Source organism: Ciconia boyciana, chromosome 1 (assembly GCF_034638445.1).
Source record: "Ciconia boyciana chromosome 1, ASM3463844v1, whole genome shotgun sequence".
NCBI lineage: Eukaryota > Metazoa > Chordata > Aves > Ciconiiformes > Ciconiidae > Ciconia > Ciconia boyciana.
The window spans coordinates 124,697,376-124,722,342 of record NC_132934.1 but is presented as its reverse complement, the minus strand read 5'-3'; the positions used below and the strand labels follow the sequence as shown (position 1 = coordinate 124,722,342).

Sequence of the window (24,967 nt, the reverse complement as noted above, 5' to 3'; positions counted from 1 at the left end):
GTTAGGGTTGCATGCAGACAAATTTGCAAGTGTCATGGAATATCAAACCAACTCTACTAGCAAGGCCCAAGATGGAGTTTTCCTGCAAAAAGCCAGACTGTCTGAGCTCAAAACATTTTTTTTTCTTTGTAACATCAATAATCATGAGCCACAATAGTTATAAATTGAACGAAGGGATGTTCCAGCTACATACAAGGAACACATTTGTCCCTGTGATGATAATTAAGTGTTGGAACAGGTTGCCCAAAGACGCACCTGTCCTGTCAAATCTCTGTCCTTGGATATTTTCAAGGTTTAACCAGACAAAGCCCTGAGCAACCTGGGCTGAATTTAATGCTGACCCTGGTTTGTGCAGGCGACTGGACTGGAGACCTCCTGAGGTTTCTTCCGACCTGAATAATTCTATGATTTATTGTCTTTGTGTAGCAATTATACCAATAGGCAAGAAAAGTTTCTTTTCTCTCACAGTATACTCAGTGACTGCACTTAGTGTAGACTGAAGATTTAAAATAAGGGCATGATTTTTATAGACTAACTTGGGATGAGTAATAGGAGGAAAGCAGGTTTTTTTCTGATATGTCTACTAGAGACAAGATAAGAAACTCCGGCATTTCAACAAAGGAAACTCAGACATTAGAAAAAACTTTCTAAAACGTAGAAGAGTTATAGACTAAAGTCAACTGCCTGGAGAGTTTGGGGAACCTCCATTATTCAAGTTTTTTAAGAGCTGGTCAGACATACATCTGTCAGGATTGGTTGAGTGTCAATGATCTTTTCTGCGGGACTAAATGGAATAAATAAAATGACACCTGGAGGTGCCTTCTACCATTCCTGGGCATAATGTGCAAAAAAGCCACTACTAAAAAACAAGGGAGAGCCTGTAGAAGGCTTTAACAGCTGAACGCAGGAAGACTGTGTTATATGCACATGTAGGCTATCAAGAATAGAACCACAAGGGGAAGTCACAATGCAATTACATAAAAGTTTTGTCAAAATAAGACAGGCACTTTTATAAAGACCATGAAAAAGATTTCAGACACTTACAAGCATTTTTTGTAGTTGTTCTACAGTTTGATTTGCCACACTGATTCCATTTATTTCTCGGATTTCATCCCCTACATGTAGCGTACCTGTGGAGTTAACAAAACACACAATCACCTCAAACATGTTTTTACAAATTGAGATAACTGTAAGACAGTACTAATATTCATACGAAGGCATAAATATGAAACAATGTTAAAATAAGTTTTTTGGCTAGATTCAGAAAAGGACTTTGGTAGCTACGTATTAGCTACCAAAGATTACGAATCTGTCTTTCAGAGTGCAGTCAGTACACCAGGATGAGATGCCCAGGCACCCTATAAAGTACATGGGGGAAACATCAGTCCCTTACAAGGACACTGCAAAAACCCCACACATTGAAAAGAAAGTCACCTGCAACTAGTCAGCTGGAACCGTTCAACAGAGATATTCAAGCAGTATTTTATCAGATGACTACTTAATGCAGTTTGGCTTCTGGACATAGTCTTAATTTCATCTGTCAGACTGCTGTATTTTTTAATTTATCTGATTTTGATTTGCCACAGTTACAGTATGCATTTTCTGTATGTACACTTGACTTCAGCTTGAATGTAAATGATTGGTGTGACTACCTACAATGTCAGATGATGAAACAAATACCTACTTAGCTTAGGCAAGTCAAACTGACCTGCTGAAGCTGGGATGGGAATGGCATGCTACAACATGGCTCTAAGACACTACAGAAGCTCAACAGGGAGGAGGCAGTGAATGAATTAATTATCTTCAGGATTAGAAGCAACCTAGGACACTCTTTTTGGATGATAATTTCTGACTTGAGTAGCTCAAGCCCACCTAATTCTCTAGCAGTTCTCCAAAAAAACTTCCATGGTTTAGTATTAGCCAGAAGATGTTTTTCATATATAATGAACTATGAAAAAGCCATTTACTTCACATATATTTCTTTCTGCTGTGTGATTTAAATAATTTGTGCAACTATCCTTTTCTAAATACTGTACCTAATACAATTACCGTATCTAATAGAATTAATCTTACTGGGAAAACTAGCAATTGGCAACCATTTCCTAAACTAAAACATATCTATGGAAAATTACCTGAAAAAAGTCAATCAACTAGAATCCTGAAAAATCCTTAAAATTCTTTTCCTGAATCAAAATAGTCAGTTTTTCCAAAAAATACCATGCAAGCAAAACTTTCAGCTGGACAAACGTATGAAAATCAAACTGTGTGCCTGCTGAACACAAGCACAGCCTGAACCAAGGAGAAGAATCCTGAAAAGCTCTGTTGCTATGATTCCCTTTGGGCTCTCTTCTGCGAAACAGAAGCTCACTTGGCAGTGCTACAGGAGAGAGCCCAAAGTTTACAAAAACTTTCATTTCTCTCAAGAGTAAGTCCTTCAGCCATATTAAATGCTCCAAACCATTCTACAGGAACTGATCTGCTGATAGTGAAATTATAAAAAAGGACTCATCACAATTCTTCTTCCACTCTTCAGTGGAAAAATTATCACAATTAATAGTTTACTGAATGTGAATGCAACAGTCCTGCATCTGAATTTCAAATTAATCTAGTTCACATCTAGAATATTAATGACCAAATCTCTAGTGAAACACTCTGAAAATTCAGTTTTGTCAGACTTTTTCAGGAAGGCATTCAATACTCAATTCTTAAAAAAATATTCTAAAAAATATGAGGCTCTGTGTTGATGGTATCTTGCCAAAATTAAATTGTGTTTGAAGTGAGTGTAATTTTTATTAAACAAAAATACTGAATCAGAAAGAGCATATGCCCTGGAATAGTATAAAGATTCTTTGGCATTATTCAAAACATAAATTTGATGGAATTAAATATTAGAACGACAGACTCAGTAATATCCCTGTATCAAGTCATTTCAATAGTGCACTTAAATAAAATCCCCTCTCCTGGAGCATTTTGCATTTCTGTTACTCTGACAGAAGTGAATATTGTTCTGTTCAATATACATAAAAATTGGGAGCAATATACATAAAAATTGGGAATAAAGCACGGACATTTAGCAGTAGATGGTCATTCTGTTTTGGGGGGTGGATGCACTGATAAACCATAGGAAGACATTTTCAATTTGAGGGAAGAGGCTTTTATTATTTGCAGAAACTTTTTACTCTTAGAAGTATTCTTGTTGGAAAAGAGTATTCTTGACATCTTTGAACAATGAGTCTTCTGTTTGTACATCCCATGATATCTATGCTTAACCATCTAATTTTGGTTGCTTTTGGGTCCTTTTCTATTGGCAGTGCAGTGTTTATTTAGAACTTAAGCTATTCATGACTTACTGATGTATAACACATCTGTAATAACAAAGAATGGATGTATTTCTGGAGAAATGATTTCCTTTGTCTTTGCAAGACAGAGTGAAGACAGTTTTAGGAAGTGTGTGCTCTTGCTCTGCACAGAAGTATGAGAAATCCTACCCTATTAGGAAGCAGACAGAACAAATTCTTGGAGTCCCTATTTGGAAACATGTTTTGTAGCCAAAAGGAAATTCTGTAGCTTGGAAAGTGAAACGCTGTGAACGTATAATCGTATTTTCACCGCATAATCACAAACATTTTGTTAGAATTGAATAAAAGTTACCAGGGGTATCAGCGTTCTAAAAATCGGTGTGAGCTTTACGTTAAGTCACTTCAAGAATGTAGCATAGACAATGTACAACTGCAGTTTTTCTGGTGAGGTTAAATGGGCAGCCAGTAAGTCCCCTCTCTTCTTTGGAAGTCTTTTAAAATGCTATTAGGACCTCCTCTTAAATGCATTTTAAGAATGAATTCACATCTAAGCATGTATGCCCCAAAACCAGTCAGCAGCAAAAAAACTATGGGTTAAGATACTGAGAGCTGTTGAGAACTCAGGCTCTATGCAGATCCCCTAAAAATAATATTAACAGTACGAGTCATCTAAACAGAATCCACAGGTAAAAAGTGAATGGACAACTGAGCTTAGTTAAGGCACAGACACAAAGGTGAAAGCGAAGACATAATTAAAAGCCTGAGATCTAAGATACAATTCATTTACTCATCCTAAAAAAGCAGACAAGCCAACAAAAAGACAATTTTTAATTACTGAAACTGGTGTTTCATTTTCATTGAGCTCAATCCTCTGGAAGATGCAAGCAGATAGCATCTTTACAAGCCTACCTCCCTACTTCAACTTCCCCACCTTTTGAGTAAGGACAACTGTAATCAGCAGGACTAGACACAGCTGGCATAGAGATAGGAGGCAGACTTCACAGCAGCTACTATTTTGTGATTGGGAATTGTGCAGTTTGTACTTAATATTGCTAGACCTGAAATTATATAGTTCCTGAAACCCTCCCAGTAGATCTATTATCTAGTCATTGCTGTTATTGCCTGGCAGTTTTCCATATAGCAAGAGGAGACAGCAGAAACAACATAAAAAAACCCCAAAACAAATAAAAGCCACAGACCCTGTCAATAGGATTCAAAGACATGTTGTACTCAAGATCACTGTCAACTTACATTTGTGTTTTTCTATTCAGTAAAAATATTCTAAATACAGGTATTTTGAATGAAGCAGTGAAGCTAAGAGGCATCTAGAGCACTAACAAAATTAGAAACATTAAAAAAAAAGATGATAATACTACAGAAACACTGAAGTATAAATCATTTTCAAACTAAACATATGTGCAGAAGACCTACCTTAGTTAGATGAAGCACATATAGAATGGGTTAAATTTCCCAAATTTTTAGAAATAAAAGATACTGTATAACTAAAAAGAAAAGAACAGAGTTCTAATGGGCATAGTTGGATTTTTCTAGCCAGTTTTAACAGGTTTTAAAAGTCTTATTACCCCCATTATGGAACCCAGGCATGTGAAACAATGGTCTGCAGAGGATCATCACTAAGTACATTTGGATGAAAACCATCTTCCTGCGAATCTTAGAGCAATCTCCTTTTAAAATTCACTTTTAGAAGCCAAATATATTTCAATTCAGAGGGTCCTCTATAGGAATACAGAAGTCTATATGAATTGTGTCTGCTTGTATGAAAAGTTTTATCTTTCCTGCTTCTTGACAGGTTTGATCATGTCAAGGGCACGAAGTGAATATATCAGGGAAAGGATTGCTGAACCCTTTCCCTGTTTCTTGTTTTGTCTTCTAATTACCTGTTCCTAGCTTCCTTTGAAATAGAACAGTAGGCTAGAAGGAACTTTGGTCTGACAAATGATGAAAAATTTTGTGTTCATCAAAAGAAAAAGATAGCAAACTGGAAAAACTAAAGTAACCCTTTTAAGGCTGCAATCCAAACTTGCAGGTAACAACCTAGCGGGGAAGTTTATCTGTTTAAAGTAGGACAAAGCTCAGCTATTTTTTGACATCTGATCTGGACACGCAAAATGGAAAAAAGGAGTAGACTGGAGATGAGAAAAGATGCATGTCTGCAGGGTTTGCTACAGTAGTGAAAACTGAAAATAAAGATTGAAGTTCTAGGCACAAGAAATATTTTTATTTCACAAATCATTTTTATGAGCTTCAACATCAGAAGTACAAAGATCCTCAAGAATTGTGTGAAAATATATGGAGAAATTTAAATTTTTTGTTGAACAAAGCTCTTCCATTTTTGCAAGGAAAAGTACTGTAACTAGTCTACGGATATTTTTTTGTTGTTTTAAGCAGAAGGTTAAATAAGTAAAGCTCAAGAAATTATTGGCATTTCAATCTCTTACTGAGCTATACTCCCATTATCCTAATTAAGGCCTGAACAAAACATAGTGGGCCCTCATCTCAAAACACATCTGGACATCTGCAACTGGAAGGTAACAAAGGCAGTTAAAAGGACTCCATCTAGATACACAGGTACACTACTATGGAATAGTAGCAATCAAAATGAGGAGCATGTACTGTTACATGGTTTGTACAAAATGATCTAAATAATTGTCTTTGAAGACAAAACTGTTTATGACACATGATTACCTTGCCGGTGAATCATTCCTCCGTGCATAATTCTTGCCACAATGCAATGGTTCAGCTCATTCATTTTTAAAGTAATTCCCTACAAAAAGAAATGTTTATACTCTTAAAATAAAACATTAAGCAGTGTGATTCGTGAGTGGTTAAGAACAATCACTTGTCCTAAAAGCCTGAAGGCAGGGTATAAATTTTAAGGTTAAAATAAAAACTTTGCCACTCGCTTAAATATGAGCAATGAAAACAGATGCTATTTATAAGTGAAGATGCAATAATTTAATATATAAGCATATAAGATTCTTGTTTGTTAAAAATGTAATTTTGTATTGAAGTGCAAAGTGTTCCGTTTGGTTTAAAGCCTAATCTGCTATAACTACTACAAGGTTGTTTTCAAACAAAGACAGCTCTAGTGGTACAGCAGTAGTATGAATGCACACATAGCATTTTAAGTTAAGGATATAGACAAGTGTAAGTATCTACAATGTAAGTGTAAAAATGTAAGTATCTACAATGGCTGCTCAACTATTCCAATTATACTGGCAACGCTACTTTGAAGTGCAGAAACTGCCATTGAAATAATTATAATACTGGTCTTTACCAGTACGGAGTCAAGAAAAAATACTGAGGTTCTCTCCATACCATTGGTTCATCTGTGTTCTTCTGGAACTGCACCAGTCGAACTCGTGTTACATTCTCCATATCCATGTCGCCGTTGGCGCTTTCTGGAGAATCTCCGTTTAAGTATGGAGACGTGGGAGGAGGTGTAACTCTCAGCGCTTCATCACTGTAAACTTCATGTGCCACTACATCATGAGTTTGAAGTAAGGCCTAGAGGAGATTACAGCAACAAAATAGCAGACTTCCATCATCTCTGATGCCCCCCACTCATAACTTGTAAGTATTTTTGAGCCTTTCCAGAAATTAAAGGAAATTCAAGGTATTTGTGCCTCACTTTCTATACAGGAACTTTTCCCTTAAAGGGGTCTAAGATAATCTTCAGCAGACTGCAAATTCATACACGTGTACCTAACCTTTAAAATCTGCATGAGTAAACCTGATTTTCTACTGTAGATACCTCAATGAGAATGCTGCTTCCCTCTCCCCCATTTTCCCAACACCTGCAAGGTGTCAGAATTAATCCATCTTTATTTATGTGCCTAGACACAGAATTAGGAAGCTACCTTTCTGAGCAAACTAATCTATAATAATTACCCTAGTAAAATGAAAAGGTATTCAGATCCCGTGGTATTTCATTCTAATAAAGACAGACTGTGGATCGGTACTGACTGGAAGAATGAAATACTGTTTTTTGTTGTTCACTAGCATAATCAATTCCATATTCTCCCCTTCCCCTAGAGCATGGACCCAGCACAACCACACTAAGTTCAAAAGACCTGATAAAAATTACAATCTAAACCAACAAACTGCTCAAATACTACTTCATTAGTTTTACTCTGTTTCTTGATGTAAAGAATGGTACAACACGTAATTGATTAAATGTATTTAAATATCTTTGATAAGCAGAACAACTGACCGTGTAAGAACTCTAAGCTAGAGCAAAGACATGAAGCCTGTATAACTGGAAGAAGTGTAACATAGTATTACGAGATAAAAGTTGGACAAAGTGTAAACATTTGCAAAGCAGTATTCAATAGTACCAGGCTTTTTTATGGTATGACATTCCACTGTTCTCCAGGATATCTTTAAGAGCCCCAAATCCCATCCATTCCACATTTGCATTCAATTCTTAATAATGAGTATATTATAGCTAGCTTGCTTCTGTCCAAAAACTAAATACAATTTATATGTGAACATGCTAGTTCTACTCCTATACTAACTCATCAAGGACCAGAGATAGATCCTGCCTCTATACCCAAATGGACAGGTTTCTCAGACAAGGATTGATAAATCAAGCCTAGTTCTTACAATATCTCTACAATAATAGAGATATCAGCCGCCACCACCACAGTTAGGTCAATCTATGTTATAGTTAACATCTTGTTAGTTTTCATTTCAATGCTCATAGCTCTTAACTTGTAAAACCCATCAATCTTGCAGGGCTTGAGACTGACCATCTAGAATTTGTTTTGGCAGAGAAATCTGACTCTGCAATGTCTTAGTCTTCAGTTAAAATGTTTAAGGAGAACTTAAACTGAAAAAAAGTAAGAAAAAATGATCCTTACAAGATGTTATTTCTGAAGTGGAATCCAAGGCAGAAATGGGATTTTCATGGCCTCTACAAAATCCTAAATTTTTCCCAAGCTAGCACTTCTAAAGTGTACCATGTTATAAAAGATAACTTCTTTCCTCAAATCAATTTCAAACTAGAGTTGGGAATTCAGCATTGTAATGATGGAATGGAATTCCCTAAACTAGCAATGCTCTGCCCACTTTCCCTCCTGTTTTTCCAGTGCTTTAAGCCCACCTACACAAATACTGTTTTTAGTTAAATACTAAACTGTATCTGCATTTTCTGGTTTTCATCTTATTTTGTCAACCACTAAGCTCAGACTTGCAACAATTCCTCTGCATTAGTCTGTACTACTGAAGCAACATTTTATATATAGAGATCTGGACCATACATGTAAGTTAAACCAGTTTAATTTAATAAATTCTTAATTTGATGTATTTAACTGGGTGTAAACTTATGTGTGAATACTCCTATATAGGCTTAGGGATTTAGCTTAATTCTCATTCTAGTATCTGAAAACTGTTTGCAGTTGTCCCAAATAAGACAAGAGCATCCATGTGCAATCATGCCTTAGCCCTGGCTATTACAAAATACATCCATTCTAGGAGTGTGTGTGGTCTTGGCTTTGTGCGCAAGCACTCTTTAACAGAGTAGGATGATCTTCTGTGCTTCCTTCAGCTCAATCTACTTAAAGCTACTTACTCAACTTCATGCACCTGCCTGTATCTGTTATATTCTCCACGCTTTAATATTACATTTCTTATGTAATTAAGGGCCTTACATTTGTTTCACATCAAATACTTCCCTTGCTTTATACTATACTTTTAGCAATAATATACTCCTTGTAGGAGATTAAAATATGGTAATTTGAACAATTTTAGAGGTTCATAATTATACTAGATAACTTCTGAATGTGTTAACAAAAATTAACACAAATTCAGAAACACCAGATATTAAAGTACAGCAAGCTCAATTTAAATATTGAAAACATTTAATATAAAGACTGGTATTGGACTTCACTTAAAGATACTTATTTTCATGTATTCCTGTTAATTTTGATAATTTAGATTTTTTTCCCTGTCTCTTTTTCCATTGCAGAACATGATAATCCTGCTGAAATAAGTTTAGTGAGAACAACTGCTTTCTACTATATCGCAGGATCATTGTCTGCAAAGAACAGCATAGGAAGGCACATGATGATGGATAAAACTTCAATATGTAATTAAGTAAAAGTCTGCTAGTATAGCAAACATTTCAATTGCTGCCACATACTAAACATACATAATAGAACCTTCTACAGATAAAACCGGTGCATTTGAAAAACTACTTAAAATTGTGTAATGGAATAAAAGCTCCTTGAAATTTGTACACAACTAATGAGGTACTTGATAATCTTTTAAAGAATTCTTAAATTAATTATCTACTGAAAGACCTTTATGCAACATTTACATACGTTTCTTTAAATCAAAATGTTAAGCATGTACAGACTAAATTTATAATTTATTCCTGTATCCATAAGGCACACAAGGGTAAAACAAAACTAAAACAACAAAAAACTGAACTCGATCCCAGTTAAGAGTACTTACAAACGCTTACTTTATGGGCTTTGGTTCTGTAAAGGTCTATACATAGTCTAAACCACTAACACTGTGTTTAGGTAAATGAGACAGACTATACTCCATTGTCTTCCAATTAGATAATAATAGAAATAATAGTAAAATACTCTGTTATCATACAGGTGTTAAGGCACATGATCCTACTTATTACACCTTATTGCTTCAGTCTCTGTGCATCAGAGCTCAGCAACTTACTATCCAGTGTATTGTTCTGTACAATGCTTGGTAAACACATTGAGTGTAAGCTGACAATATTGTTTTATACAGTTATTTCCTTTCCTAAGAGTATCTATTTTAAAGGCTTTGGCTCTGAAGGAAAGCTTGGCAGAATGACACATATGTAAGAATAATTTTGTAAGGTCTGTTACCTTATAAAAGGTGTGTCTGGGAGCAGGAGTGGGAATGATGGGAGAGGATGGGATTGCCTTTTTGTCATCTGGAGACTCTTTGGTATCTGCACCCTAAAGGTATGGTTCCACTGCAACATATGCTGATTTAACTGCTGCTTTACGTGTTTGGGCCATTCCTTCCTATCCTGGACTGCGTGTTTCTGTCCCCTTGCTCATTCTGGCTCTGGCAGTATTCCAGTTGTCCCTAATTCTTTTTGCTAAACTGATCATTGTTTTGTTGGAGTGGTTTTCTACTAGCTTAGCACAGTGCAATACCAAAGTGCAGTGTCAGATGAATGTCAGAACAACTGCAAGGGAGAAGATGAAACATCGGGGAGAAGGGATGGGACTCCCATCAACTAGCAATTTAGCTTGGGATGCCATAGACTAACTTACTGAAATTACTCCTCATCAAAAATACTTTTTATGGAATTGTGGCTTATTCCTTATTTAAAAAAAAACCTTTTATAGAATTGCAGAAAAATAATTCTGACACATGGTTTTAAATTTATGAGGATATCAGTTGGAAATAGAGATACCTATAAAAGATTACTTCCAACTCACTTTTCCTGTCACTTGATTTGATACATTTAATTTTTATATGCCACAAGCATTCTTATTGATGTCTACTCTGAAAATAATTTATACTTAAAAAATGCTCTTTATCCACAGTGCCTAATTTTTTTGCAATACTGTGTGGTAATTACGCAAAAAAAATGTAAATCAAATGAACCTGTCAGATTCCAAATAAAGAAGTTGAGTACCAGAGAGTATTGTTCTTGGTCTTTTTTCCTTGTGTTTTTTTTTTTTTTTTTTTTTTTTTTTAAATTGTTCTTACAATATGGCTGAGTACCATTCCACCTTGTTTTATTTTCTATTTCAAGCAAGTATTCCTGTTAAATGTTGAACCAGATTTGTTACAGACTTCAGGATAGGTATCATCTCCAGGCAATGACATATCTGTGTGTTGCTGAGTACAAAATAAAAAGCCAATCTGGTGCAAAAGTCTGCATTAGCAATTAGTGCAATGAAATAGGAATGGATCAACAAGTAAAACAATTGGGTTAGTGAGGACCCGATGTATACACTGAACGCATTGCAGGAGTTTTTACTTCTGACCAGCTTCCATCTTGCCCTGTGGACTGAATGCCCACCAGCTGCTGGATTACACTGGCTGAGCTTCTGGTGTACATCTTTGAGTTTAATTTTATCTGACACGAGTCTAGTTTGCATGCTTTGAGACTCTTACGCGATACAAGCCAAAGCACTGTAAGGGTACAATCAGGAGAGTCACTTCAAAAACACACTCCTGATCTGATTTAAAGTACTATAATAAATGCACCCGAAGCTACAGTGGCCATCAAAAGAACACACTGGGACATGCAGCTATCCAGATTTCATCTTATACCTGAATATGAGGTTGGTTTCAGCTCACTCTTTCCTGGAAATTAGGTTTATCCTTCAGACTTACAGTAATTCAGCTTTCAGGTGAGCAAATTCCACAAAGCCCCCTGCATATAATCCTTGTGTTAGGGAAAGTCAAATTCATGATTTTAAACTGACAGTAGTGTATAGCAGATTTAAGCAAACACTTTTCTTTCTGAACTTACAAACTTCATCCACAGCATAAACAAAAGAAATCCTTTAAGTAGTTTCAAAAGACTGGACTTCAGTAACTGGAACCAAGTTATTAAGTAGTCACATCCCTGAACTTAGGACAACTACTGCCCACAAATCAGGTTTGTGAAACAGACACAGTAGGAGTCAATACGTAACACAAATTCACTAGACTGTACAAGCTATTGATTTATTGTAAAATAATGTTAAATAAAAACTTATTTTGCAATGACTTCACACACCTTTATCCTAAGAAGACGTTGAGAAAAAGAAAAAGGAGGACCCCAGCTCTACCTATGAACATCCAAAAGGATTCATTCTTCTTTCTATGTGCAACACAGCTCCCCTCAAAAAGACAGGGAAACTGCTCCATAATTAGATTACTCCAAACTGCTGACAGTTTTCAGCACAGTAGTGGGGACCAATAGTAGTAGTAATAGAAACTATTTTGCCAGATCAACAGATTAGAAATATTTATTAATAGGTATATTGTATTGTATGCAGTTTCATCACCTGCAGATATGAGGGAGAACTCACTGAACTCAAGTTTTCTAATGTAAAGAATATTTAAAAAAACCCAAACCAACAAAAAAATCCTCAACAAGAGTAGCATTTGCTTACCATGAAATGAGGTTGTGTTAAAATACGCTTTAGCTCCTTTGCATCATTGTTCTCCGGGTAACATGAAATTTCTTCCAATACCTGCAAAACAAGTAGGAGAAACGCCCATAGTAACTTTCTTTTAAATAAAGCTATTAATCAACCAAATGAAAATCCTCACCGGTCAGTCAGAATATCTCCAAATGATTATACAAAATAATGTTTTTGACAGAAAAGGGCTTAGGAGAATGTGCCCCCCCATCCCCCTCCAAGAGGATAAAATACCTAATTTCAGTTTTCTTTCTGAGAAAGATTAAAGCAGAAATTTGAAGGAAACAGTTGCTCTTTTTTCAATTGACAGTATTCCTCCAACAGCTAAATATATGGAGATAGAAATGAACCACTAACTTATAGGTGATACACATCACCACCAATTGCTACTTTCACACATGGTCTCAACTTATTAAAACAATCAGTTTAAAAGCAGAATTAAAAATACTCATAAAACCTTCTCTCCACAAATTAAATTGTTAAAGACATCAAGTGTAGGTGGTCTATCTGCTACCCCACTTCCAAGCTCCAAATTTTATAAAATCTGAGCCATACTTCAGCTTATCATTGGGAGAAGGAAGAGGCAGGAGGCATTTGCCTGCAACCTGATACTTTCACCTTCATTTTCCACATGCAACTACTTGGACAAAGAAAGCAGAGTATTTTGCTTTTGGAAGCACCTCCCAGGATTAACTGCAAGGAAATCTTGCAGAATAGGATTTCAGGGTGTCTATCAGTGTGACTGCAGTTATTACACAGTGTTTTAGTCTTCCTCTTCATTCTATTTTAATAGCACTATAAACAATGTTTTCCTATGACATTACCCCCAACAGCTGTACTTATTTTTACTGATAATATATAATACAACTATTTTTTTTTTTTACTACTTGCAATAAATAAACAAATAAAATACTATTTGTCAGGTATAAGAATTAAGAACATCTGTGTCTATCTTTCATCTTAATGGGCCACCTTCATTGCATTTCTAGGTCTGCTCTTAGAACTATCTATGATAAACTTGTTTTTTCAATTTAAAAAGCTGATACCTAGAAACATATCTTTTTTTGTGACAAAGTAATATATAAACTGAACATGAAAGATATTGCATTTACCCAACAGGAGTATTCCCCTTAAGACCACTATTGTTGCAGCAAAGTTTAAATGATGAAACTGAGTAATACATATAATCCTTACAGACATAATGGAATTCTGTGACTTTATGCAACATGTTATGTAACTTAAGTAAGCAACAATAGAATTCCAGAAATAATTCAGATTATGAGCCAGAATACATATCAGTATCTTAATGAAGAAACAAAATGTTCCACTTTAAATACAATCAAACTTTTGAAATAAAAAATAGATTTTAAAGCCATTACCTCTTTGGCTCTCTGTACAGCATCACTTGGAGGATTCCTGATTTGTGGTGAAGATTTTGTGTTTATTTTGTCATAAAGCTGAAATAACAAGAAAACAAACTACTGAAATCACATGCTACTTTATATAAAGTAATGATGAACACTAGCAATAGCCTGCTTATGTTACCATGATTAAGGCAGTTGTTAAACTGCAAGTCCCACAGACGTTTTGTATACAAAATCTAGCAGCTTAGGGTTTTGGCTTTTAATTTTTAAACATTTCCTGATTTGAACAGTGCCACAGATTCAGAGTTCATAGGATGACATGGGAAAGTTCAAGAGGTTAAGGGATTCTGCAAACCTCCCATGCTTTTTCCACAGATTTACAGAAACTATATTCTTCTATTAGAATTGATCCTATGAATCTTGAATAAATGCTGTAAATGATACATTCTGCTATAAAATCAAATTGATCTGCATATCCCACTTTTCTCAATAAATCAATCATCAAACATTCCAAACAGTAATTCAAATAAACCTCAGAATACAGGAAAATGCTCTTGAAGATAGAAAGCTACAAAAGCCTAAGTCTCTGGAGAAGAGAAAAACAAATCTTTCCAAGAAAGAGGGCTCACAAAAAAAGAGTACCCTTATTTTGCTAGGATTTTCTGTTAGACAGAAGAATGCCAATGTATTTAAATAGGAAATTGTAAACCTTCCAGTTTAATTATTATTTTTTAAAAAACTTTAAAAACCCCCTCAGCTATGCAAAACACAACAGGAAAGAGATCTATCTTCAATTTCAGATTAGAGATAGATATTACACGCTCTCTTTCATACAAACCTAAAAGACTCTACATGTTTTAAAGAAGTGAACGTATACTTAAGAATAAAAAGGCACTGTAATAAGTACTATCTTCAAATAAAAAACTTTTGGCTTACATTTCAAACAATATAAAGATGGTCATGCATGTAATTAATTCCTAATTATGTCAGACTACTTCTTTGAAATATAAGACAGAAAAAAGATACAAATAGCTATTTTTAGGATATTAGAGAATTTTTTATCACAGAGAGGGTGGTGAAACACTGCAACAAGTTGCCCAGGGAAATTGTGGAATCTCTCGACTTTGGAAATACTCAAAATTCAACTGAAATTCAAAATAGTGTATGTAAACAAACATTCAAAATACACAAGGGACTCGAACACGCTCAGCAAATCCTAACACTGTAAAAGGATGAGTTGATAAGAACCCCCCATTTAGGCTGCTCAGCAAGGAGTTCTCAGGAGCTTCCTCTGAGAAGCTTACAGCTCCATTGTTTGGCTGAGGACAGCCTCAGATGTTTGAAAAAGGGAATCCGGTCAAGCTACAGAAGTGCCCTCTTCTCTTTCTCACATGAAATACCATTCAGTTTTAGAAAAGATGTAAAGTGCAATAAATGCAATCCAATATAATCATAATTTTCCTTGTGTTCCTTAACAATCGAATGCACATGTTGAAGATTTCAAGTCCATACACTAATAAATACAAAAAGAGGAAACAACGTCACTTCCAAAAAACACTGCCTGCAGGACAGTTATACCATTGTCTTGGGGAAAGAAAACTAGAGAAGTCAAGCTAAATCAGTTTCTTCCACATCCAACAACTTCACCTTGTGCTGCCAAAACACTGCTATACTCAACAGTTTAAGCAGCCTTGACCACTGTTGAAGTTTTTAAAATAAAAGCTTTCTGCTAGCTAGTTCAGGAGATACTTTAGTTGCATACACAATTATTTGTTTTTACTTTGGCTTAAATAAGTAAACAAAACCTACCCAAACTCCAGCAACCCCAAATTATTAAGTATCACATTTATACACCTGTTAAGAAACTGCATCAAGCACTGCGTACCGAGTGAAGCACAGTAGGAGATGTTGAAAATGCATGATACCCAACATGAATACTATTGAATGTCTTTTTCTAAGAGTCATACACAGATCCTGTTCAAGATTAATGAAATTACAGAAAAGTTAGCATGAAAATATTTTTATTAGTTATTTTTAGCAATTGTTTAAAAGCTAAGCCGCTGAAGTTGCTGATTTCACTCAAGTCACCATGTTATTGTGATCCAAAACAACCGGCAGTTTATAGAAAAAATTTCTTCTCACTATCATGGGATAGGATAAGTTATCTTCTGAGACTAGGAAGGAGGTAAAAAGGAAAGTAGGAAGCAAAGTGCCTCTAAGAATGTTTAGAAAAAAATCAAGGCAAAGTTCAGACTAAACAATGGTGCATTTATTTTTCCGTAGTGCTTTCATGCTGAGGCATGGCACTTAAATTTCATCTTCCAGGAGTGCTGCTTACTGAGATTTGCTTCCAAGGCACCAAACTATTAGGAGGTACTCTGACAGTACTTAAAAGAAAAACCTTCATATTTGCATTAAGGCTTAAAGCCTATATATTACCCAAGCCACGGGATACATTCATTGTTTCTGGGAGTAGAAGACAGCCTCAACTAGAGAAAGGATATATTTTTGGTAGCTTCACTAGCACGAGCAGATCTCTTCTAGAGAATCTTCTTGGGTACTCCACCTCCAAAGCTATTACAGCGGAAGGCACTCATTCCAGTGTCTAATGAAAACCCTATACAAACAGCCTACACCACATTACACTTTTACCATGAATATAATGTGTTTTTCTCTAAAGTTCTGTTCAACCTAAAAAGCAAGAAGCAAACAAAACCCACAATAAATCTGAAAAGAAACCTGAACCTCTCCAACTTGAAATGCATTTTTAAATGGTAAATTCCTAATTAAAACCAGAGACATTTCATGAAGGTATACTGATTTAAGAAAAAAGAAATACACTTTTTCATTTGTTTAACTGGGTTACCATCACTTTAACCTCTGCATGCATGGAAAAAGAAAAGCATATTTTCTGCCCAAATAAAAGATCATACATCTAAGAACAAAGAATACAAGTAATACTTAAAAGAGGAGGAACTACCTTGGCAGGAGGAAGGGGGAATTTCAGGCAGCCAGAAACATAAAGTCAGCAACGTATGAGTTTCTCCCAGCTGAATGCCATGCCATAATGAGAATATCAAATAAGAAATAAGATTGCTATGTGTTTGTGGCGTGCCCACAATAGATCACTGTTCAGTTCTACATTCAAAATACCGGAAGGATGTCAAGAGGCAGAGAGGGCTCAGAAAAAGCTTTCCAAAAAGATCAATCATCTCTCCCCCTAGTATATTATAAAATGCTTAAAGAAGACAGAAGTTTGATAGTATAAGGGAATTCAGTTTAAATGACAAAACTGTCACGTGATTTGAGTAAAAGAAAGTAGTCAGGACAAATTCAGAGTAGAATTAAAGTACAAATATCAACATTGCAGGTAATTAAGGAGGTAACTGATTTGCTCTCTTGGGAATTTTTAAAAATCAGACATTTTTGAAATGGTATACTCTAATTCAAGTTAGTTCACGGACTTTTTAGCTTACAAGGGGACCAGGCTACAAAATTAAAATTGCTTCTCCTAGCCATATATTCCATAAACAACACATTAAGCTTTAAAATTTCAGTGTAAATAATTTATTTTGTAACTTGTTGGAAAATGATATCTATTATCAATAAAACTGGTGTTTTATGAATTATCCTAAAGGAAGCCAATAGCAGTAGTGAAGGATTTATTTTTGTATGTGAAGTCAAAGAAGATTTCCACAAGAGAAAATCCAAATGACAAAGAAAAAATGTAGTTTGTCAATTCCTGTACAATATCTTTCTAAACACAGTGTAGATGTTCAGCTAGTTGTTACTGTCTCTGTGCTCTGAATTACTTTTAAAACAGGAGCTGACTGTGGCTTTCATCATGTCAAGGTTTCTTTGTCTTTTTATAGATGGGTCACAAATTCTTAGGTTTTAATTGTGGTTCTTGAAATGATGGTGAACACTGTCTTAACCTAAAACTGGTTTTAATCCCTTTTTAACAATAAAACAGCTGTACTTATTACTGACATTTCATTTTAGCAACAGAAAAATTTCCTAGTGGAGACAAACAGTATTGTTACCAAACTGTCTCAGTGTCTACTTTCACATCTCATCTGGAAACAACCTTTTGTTCAGGGCACGCAATTTCTCTCTGGTATAATGCATTATGACACTGAATTATTTTGGAGAGTAGTGGCGCAAATTACAATACACAAGACAAATGCAACTATTGTACACTGAAGACAGTAAAATGACAAGACTGTTTTCAAATCTATAAATACATACACAGCAAAACCCCATGAACCATTTATCTTGTTCAGGTTCACATGTCATCATGTATTTCTAATGCATCCTTAGGAGAAATTAAAATAATATTATGTACAAGATTGTATCAGAAGTAGTATTTCTACATTAACTGTTTATGTAGTCAAAGCAAAAAATAAGAATGAACAAGATATGTATCTTTAAAAACATGTCAAGTAATAATAAGTAAACACAGAAACAAAGGAAGTATTAGTATCTCTTAGTATTGCTTTATATTTTAATTTTTTCAAGATACCATTTCAACAATGCTTTCACAGAAAAAAAGTCTGGTTCTAAAGTGTCTCTTGTTTGGTAAGTACTCATATAAACAGAAGGATGAATCCAGGATATTATTTTGTATCTCTCATTTCCTATTTTAGTAACTGTGTGTTCAGTCTGGACAGAATTTTTTAGCATTATGTTATTAAGCCTATTTGAAAAGACACATTAGCTCTAACAAAAATTAGTCTTTACTGGTTACAGAAGATGATTAGAAGCTTTCTGCCAGAACACAGCAGAAGCTAGTAAGAGGAGTAAAGCTTATACTATGCATTAATGCACCAGAACTGGTGAAACAGTCCTACCTTCTTTGCAATCTTTGAAAAAAGACTGTTTTGCAATACTTTTCAAATATTTTTGCACTTAAACAATAGCTATAGCAGAAGCAATTTAGAAGAAGGAAGTTACAGCTCCATAATTTGTCTCTGAAAGCATGTGAATTTAGAGGTTTCATTTATACATGCTAACAAAAACATTTGTTCCGTTGGACATAAGAATCCAACTCACCTTTACACGAATGTTTTACAAAATGTTTAAGAAAAGTTTGAATGAAACCTGTTCGCACACATCATAGATTAAAGTAAACATTAATGACAATTACAGCCAGGCTTTATATACTCCTGTGGAACAGAACACATTACTATGTGCAGGTAGCTACATAATTTTAATCACAGAAAAACAGCCTGTTTACAATGCTGTTGTCTTTCAGCAGCCCTGCAACCCTAAGTCCTTCAGGGACCATAACAAACATGGTTTCTTGTGGAACAGAATTAACTGGTTCATTCTTCATTGTCCCCAACAGAATGCTTTTCTGTGTAATTCCAACAGACTACCAGGAGGGCAAATCTCTATGTGCCCTAATGATGGGCTTTCTTTTTGCTGGGATGCTCTATTTTGAAGTGATAGCAAATAACTCCACGCCCTCCCCCCAGTAGCCCAACCTCCGACAATTTCACTCAGCAATAAGCATAAACATAACAATTAAAAATTTCTAATAATTAAAAAAAAAAAAAAACCTGTTGTAAAATGCCACAGCAATTGTAACCTTTGGAATTTCCAGACTTTTGAATACTTTGCATCTCAGTCTCGCTCCTCAGCACCAGTTCTTCTGCATTTGCTACACAGAAAATCAAAATTAAGAGCTTGGTCTGGAAAAGCTTAACAATCACAACTGATATATTGACAAAATTTGATATAACAAACATAAATTGACATTATAGCTAATTAACAGAATAGTACTGCTTCTTAAAAAGACAAATTTTACTTTAAATTTTGCATGCTAGAACACAAATGCTATGACAAGAATACCCACAACATGTAAAGTAGCATCACTATAGGTTGACCAGCTTTCTTCGTAGGAGTCGACACTTTTTGCCTTCTGTCTATACAAAGGGAACTCGTTTCTTCTGATATTTAAAAGCACACAGCTCAAAGCCTAATCCACAATCAGGCAAGTGAGACAAAACAACAAACTCTTCTCTTCTGACTAGTTTTTCAGATGTGCAGAAATTCCTTTTTAACCATTTCCTGTAAGAGGAGTTAGAATACTGTCCAAACACAACCCCCATTCAATGTCACACTGAAAAATTTAGATACATGACAACTAGCAGAAATTTAGCCTCACTGCCTGGTCTAATCTTGAATGTAATCAAAGTTAGATCACACAGTGAAATCAGTAAGTATTTTGTCAATCCAAAATCTGTTAGTTTCTGTGATGCAAACTAGAAACTTCTGTTAAAACAAGAGCTACTGAACTGCTAGAACATAAAACCCCCTGATCTTTCAACACAAATACACATTTTGTGAGAATTCAGTTATAATTCAGACAGATACTGGGTTGCCAACCTCAAATATTAAATCCCCGAATTGAAACATCTAAAAATAATCATTAAAACATCTCTTTATATATTTGACTTTTGCTTTCTGAACAATATAACCATATGCAACACAGTGATATTAGAGGACTATTTTTCATCACTTTTAGATTTTTGTACCATCTAAAAATTCTCGGGTGGAGATGCTGTCCCTTGCACAGCAACATTTACTAACAAATAGGCTTGTTGCTCTGTTACCTTTCACAGCTTCCTATCGTTATACTCCATTTACTCCAGAGGTTTCATGTGCTGCAAGTCTGAAAGAAATCCGTGACCTACTGAATGAAATAATATTCACAAGCAGTAGTATCAAAGAAGCGCTAAAATTAAAGAGCCAATTAGATAATTGATAGAACACTTCATTCTTTCTTCTGCCAGTTCTGTTTCACATCTCCTTTTCCACGTAAAATGTTACAACCTTCCCATGAGTACCTCTTTCCTTGAGATTCTGCGCCCTCAAGGAAACACATCCTTGAGGGTAACAAATCCTACTGGAAAACACACTGAATAACAAGGTCACAGTCAGCAGGGGCTTTATCTTCAACTTTGTTTAAAGACAGTTTGTTCTTTTAAACCCTCTGTTTTTCACTGTTAAGGACTGTGCCTGAAGTTCACCATTACCATTTTAGCATCAGTGACCTAACGTTCATTTCCCAGCATAATTCTACAGCACACGTTACAGTCCTGTCCCGTATGAAAGTCCGAAGCATATTTAAGACTCTACTTTGTGATCTCTAGAGCATTACAGTTACAGCCCTCCACAGCTTCAAACTTTTTTCTGTGTGATGCACTTACTGTAGGAGTACGACCAACCTTTGCATTCCAGTTCCTTACACAGTGGCATGCTGTGCAATTAAACAGCGAACAAAACTACTTCAACAGAAGGTTTCAGGAAGCAGTTTATCAGCTGAAGATTCTCTGACACAGTATTCACAGAACAAGAGTCTGAAGCAGTACATTAATTCTGTCTGAACAGACAAGAGCTTGCTTCTGTCATGCCACAGAACTGGCAGCTGCCATCATTGCAGCTTGTTACTTCAGGCACTCAGACTTTCAGTAACCCTGACAGAGGTTATGCTAATTTGAAATACTCAATTTCTTTCTACATATTCATATTCATGCAACACACAAATTATCTTTTATGTAAAAAAATTCTTATAGTGGCAAAGAGAACCCCAAATTTCACTTCAATTTTGATTATTTATGTGATAGAACTGAAATACACATATTCCATTTTTACTTTTTAGAGGAACTTTTATCTGAAAAATGTAGGCCAAATGTAATTTGTTTTTAAAAGTGATCTGTATTCTTACATATTCGTAATGTGTTACTTGTAGAACAGAGTTACACTTGCTGCTATCTGTGTCAGAAATGAACATAAAACCAGATTTTCTTATGCCTTTACCTAACAGGTAAGAAAAAACAGTGCCAGGTAAACTCAATCAACCTGATGGAATTTCAACTTTTACTCCAAGCTGCTTCCTTTTTTTGGGACCATTCCCCATTTGGGCTTCTTCACTTGTTTTACTGTCAATCAAGAACTTAGCTTTTGGAGGGGAGAAGAGAGGAGAGGAAACCCAACCAAACTGGGCAAAACATTTTTCTCTGTGTATCAGTTCAATTCCCACTGCACATGATTGGCAAAGAATTGTCTTCTAGAGAGTAAGAATGACAAATTTAATTGTATTGCATACACAAAACCTGAAATTCTGACCATGCAAACCTGACATACCAATGAAGCTAAATGCCAACTGGAAAATGTTTAATAAATGTTAGCAGGTTGTTAATGACCACATTTCTGATGCACGCAGAGGATACTACATGTTTGTTAGTGATTAATGCCTTACTACGGGAGAAGGAGGAAATATATTAACTGATCTACTTCAAGAACTGCTAGAATAAAATTCCTTGACCCTTCAGTGTGCTATACATGACAACAAATGCTGCCTGTCAGATGTGGTCCTACTGAGTTGCCAGAACAGCATCTTAGTAAAGCACAAATGACCAAGGTTCATTCTACTGAGGACGAATATAAATTAAAGGACAGAAGGTAACAGATATGGTATCTGTTGTATTAAGGTGGAACCCTGAAATGATGGTAGGCTTCCTCTCAGAGAGAAAACACATCCCCGTAACCCCTAAGAAGTGCACAGCCAAAGGACTGTGTATGCATTGCCTTCATAGTAATCCAAGGGGTAAAAAGGAACTCAGAAAGAAATCCTCCTCGTTGCCTTCACAGGGTCTGTCTATTGGTAGCGATTTGGTTATATGACAGTTCGAAGGAAAGCATACAGCCCTTTCTTGCCAGTGTTGGAAACAGGCAAAGATGCCAAGTGGCACTACATACGTTGCCACTCAATATTTTATCATCTAAATCTTGTATGCTTGGAAACACCATATTTTGTATGCTTGGAAACACCAGGGGAACTAGAAGGTTAAGGTATAGAGCACTGAAAAGGTTTTCCATTCTGTTATGTAGCTAAATGTTGGGATATCTGCTGTATCTATCTTTTGATCAAAACTTAATAAAGCAAAAATGTATCCAAGTTTAAATTCTCTCAATAGGTTACAATCCTGCAGCAAAACTGCAGGCAGTCATGAACTGTGGGGAAATCACACAAAGTTCAATCTGAAAATAAGACTACACAAATCTGTGCAGCTCCATACACTAAATCCACTGTGCTTACATATGTGGGTGTAACCTTTTTTTAACTGTAGTTCTTATACTGCTAGTTTGGACAAGCAGCAATTTCAGCTTTTAAAATGATAAAGGAAAGATTTCTACTTATGCGTACTACATGGCACATTGCTTTTTACAGTTGTCATAGAACATCAAATATTTTCACAGTTTGTTCTCAATCAATCTTCGATCTAATTTTATTTTTTAAACTGATACAGTTAAAAGCAGATTCAGAGACACACTTATGCTTATACTGGTTCAGACCATGTGGTCAAGTGTTAAGAAGTACAGTAATATCTGACTTGTATGTTCTGTTTCTTTACAAGGGACTAAATTTTTACCTTCAGCACGCATGAGCTATGAACAAATTTTAGCTCTACTGTAGAACATATTCCTTTTTAGCAGAAACTACTCTGTGCTATGCACTTACTCTGTAAATTCAAAGCCTTCACACTTCAGAGGTAAAAGAGCTGAGGAAAGGACTATATTCTTCTTACAAAATAAACTGCAGGGTGTGTGTGGGTTTTTTTCCACAACCATCCTTTTAAATTGTGCCTCTTGATCTGCGTCTTATTTACCAAGAAGTCTTTTTTTTTTTTTTTTTTTTAGTTGTGACACAGAAGTACTGATAATAATCAGCTATGCTACTCCTCAGAATCACACAAGACATTATTTCCTTCTATTTAATTTCAGGTGCCCCTAAATCCCTGCAGTTCTCAACAAGTGATCGCAGATGTTAAAAGATATGCCAGATGGTAGATGTACATAGCTTGCCAAAGAGGAAGAGGTTGCAATTTAGCAAAATTCTAAATTATATGCAATACATGTAGGTAAACATATGTTCTCTCAAATTGGAAAGTGTGCTAAGCAAAGCCTGGGATTGAATAATCTTAAATAAACACATGCTACACTTTAAAACCATAGTGACAAAACAAAAATGACTTAGATTTAAGTAGACTGACTAAGATGTTTTCCTGCCTCCTCAAAGGAGGTGGGAACCCTTCAATTTCTGCTGCCATGAGCTGACTGCAGATATCCAGGGTACCCTTCAGTCCTCCACTATACACTACAAGACACCTTCAGTACGCCATCTAATCTTTTTCTATTTCAGGAACTCTCTGCCACAAGTGCCTCCAGCCATTTTTTTTCTTTTGGGTCTCAACTCCATTCCTGTATCATAAACCAGATTGTTCTCTGTTCATATTGCACACATTTTAACTTCTTTTGGAAAGACGAAAGAAGTAATGCTAGGATGACATAAAGGTACTGCTTTGCACATAGCAGCACCAAGAAAAAAAAGCATAGCAGTGAGAAAATCAACACAATGAAATTCGATGGTCCCATTAAAAAATGCCCACTCTCATTCTGGAATGTACCAGTAGTACTGTTGTGAAAGACATGGGCTTAGCTCATTATTTCACAAGGTACTTTAACACATTTGTAATTTAAAGGACACAAAAATCCTGTTATTTCAATAACATAGTCACAATTTTTTTTGCTGCATCAGATATCTAATTGAAGCTGATCTTAACAAAACCAAGGCAAACCACCTTTCAAAGATGACACCAAGCAGCTGATCAGATAAAAGTAAGCATAAAAGACATTGAGGTGCTGGAGCATGTCCAGAGAAGGGCAATGCAGCTGGTGAAGGGTCTAGAGCACAAGTCTTATGAGGAGCGGCTGAGGGAACTGGGGTTGTTCAGCCTGGAGAAAAGGAGGCTGAGGGGAGACCTTATCGCTCTCTACACCTACCTGAAAGGAGGTTGTAGAGAGGTGGGGGTACGTCTCTTCTCCCAGGTAACAAGTGATAGGACGAGAGGAAAAGGCCTCAAGTTGTGCCAGGGGAGGTTTAGATTGGATATTAGGAAAAATTTCTTCACCGAAAGGGTTGTCAAGCATTGGAACAGGCTGCCCAGGGAAGTGGTGGAGTCACCATCCCTGGAGGTATTTAAAAGAGATGTAGATGTAGTGCTTATGGACATGGTTTAGTGGTGGACTTGGCTGTGCTAGGTTAGTGGTTGGACTTGATGATCTTAAAAGG

General features: G+C 35.7%; 1 protein-coding gene across 3 annotated transcripts in view; it reads right to left on the bottom strand.

The window, feature by feature from the left end:
- Positions 1-24,967, bottom strand: part of CASK (calcium/calmodulin dependent serine protein kinase) — a 228,278-nt gene that overhangs the window by 34,099 nt on the left and 169,212 nt on the right. For all 3 annotated transcript variants that reach the window (XM_072847953.1, XM_072847962.1, XM_072847944.1), the window contains exons 12-16: positions 13,843-13,920; positions 12,434-12,514; positions 6,639-6,827; positions 6,006-6,084; positions 1,045-1,130 (exon numbers count right to left, since the gene is read on the bottom strand). In XM_072847953.1, coding sequence (XP_072704054.1) covers positions 1,045-1,130; positions 6,006-6,084; positions 6,639-6,827; positions 12,434-12,514; positions 13,843-13,920 — 513 coding nt within the window. The remainder of the gene's footprint in view (positions 1-1,044; positions 1,131-6,005; positions 6,085-6,638; positions 6,828-12,433; positions 12,515-13,842; positions 13,921-24,967) is intronic.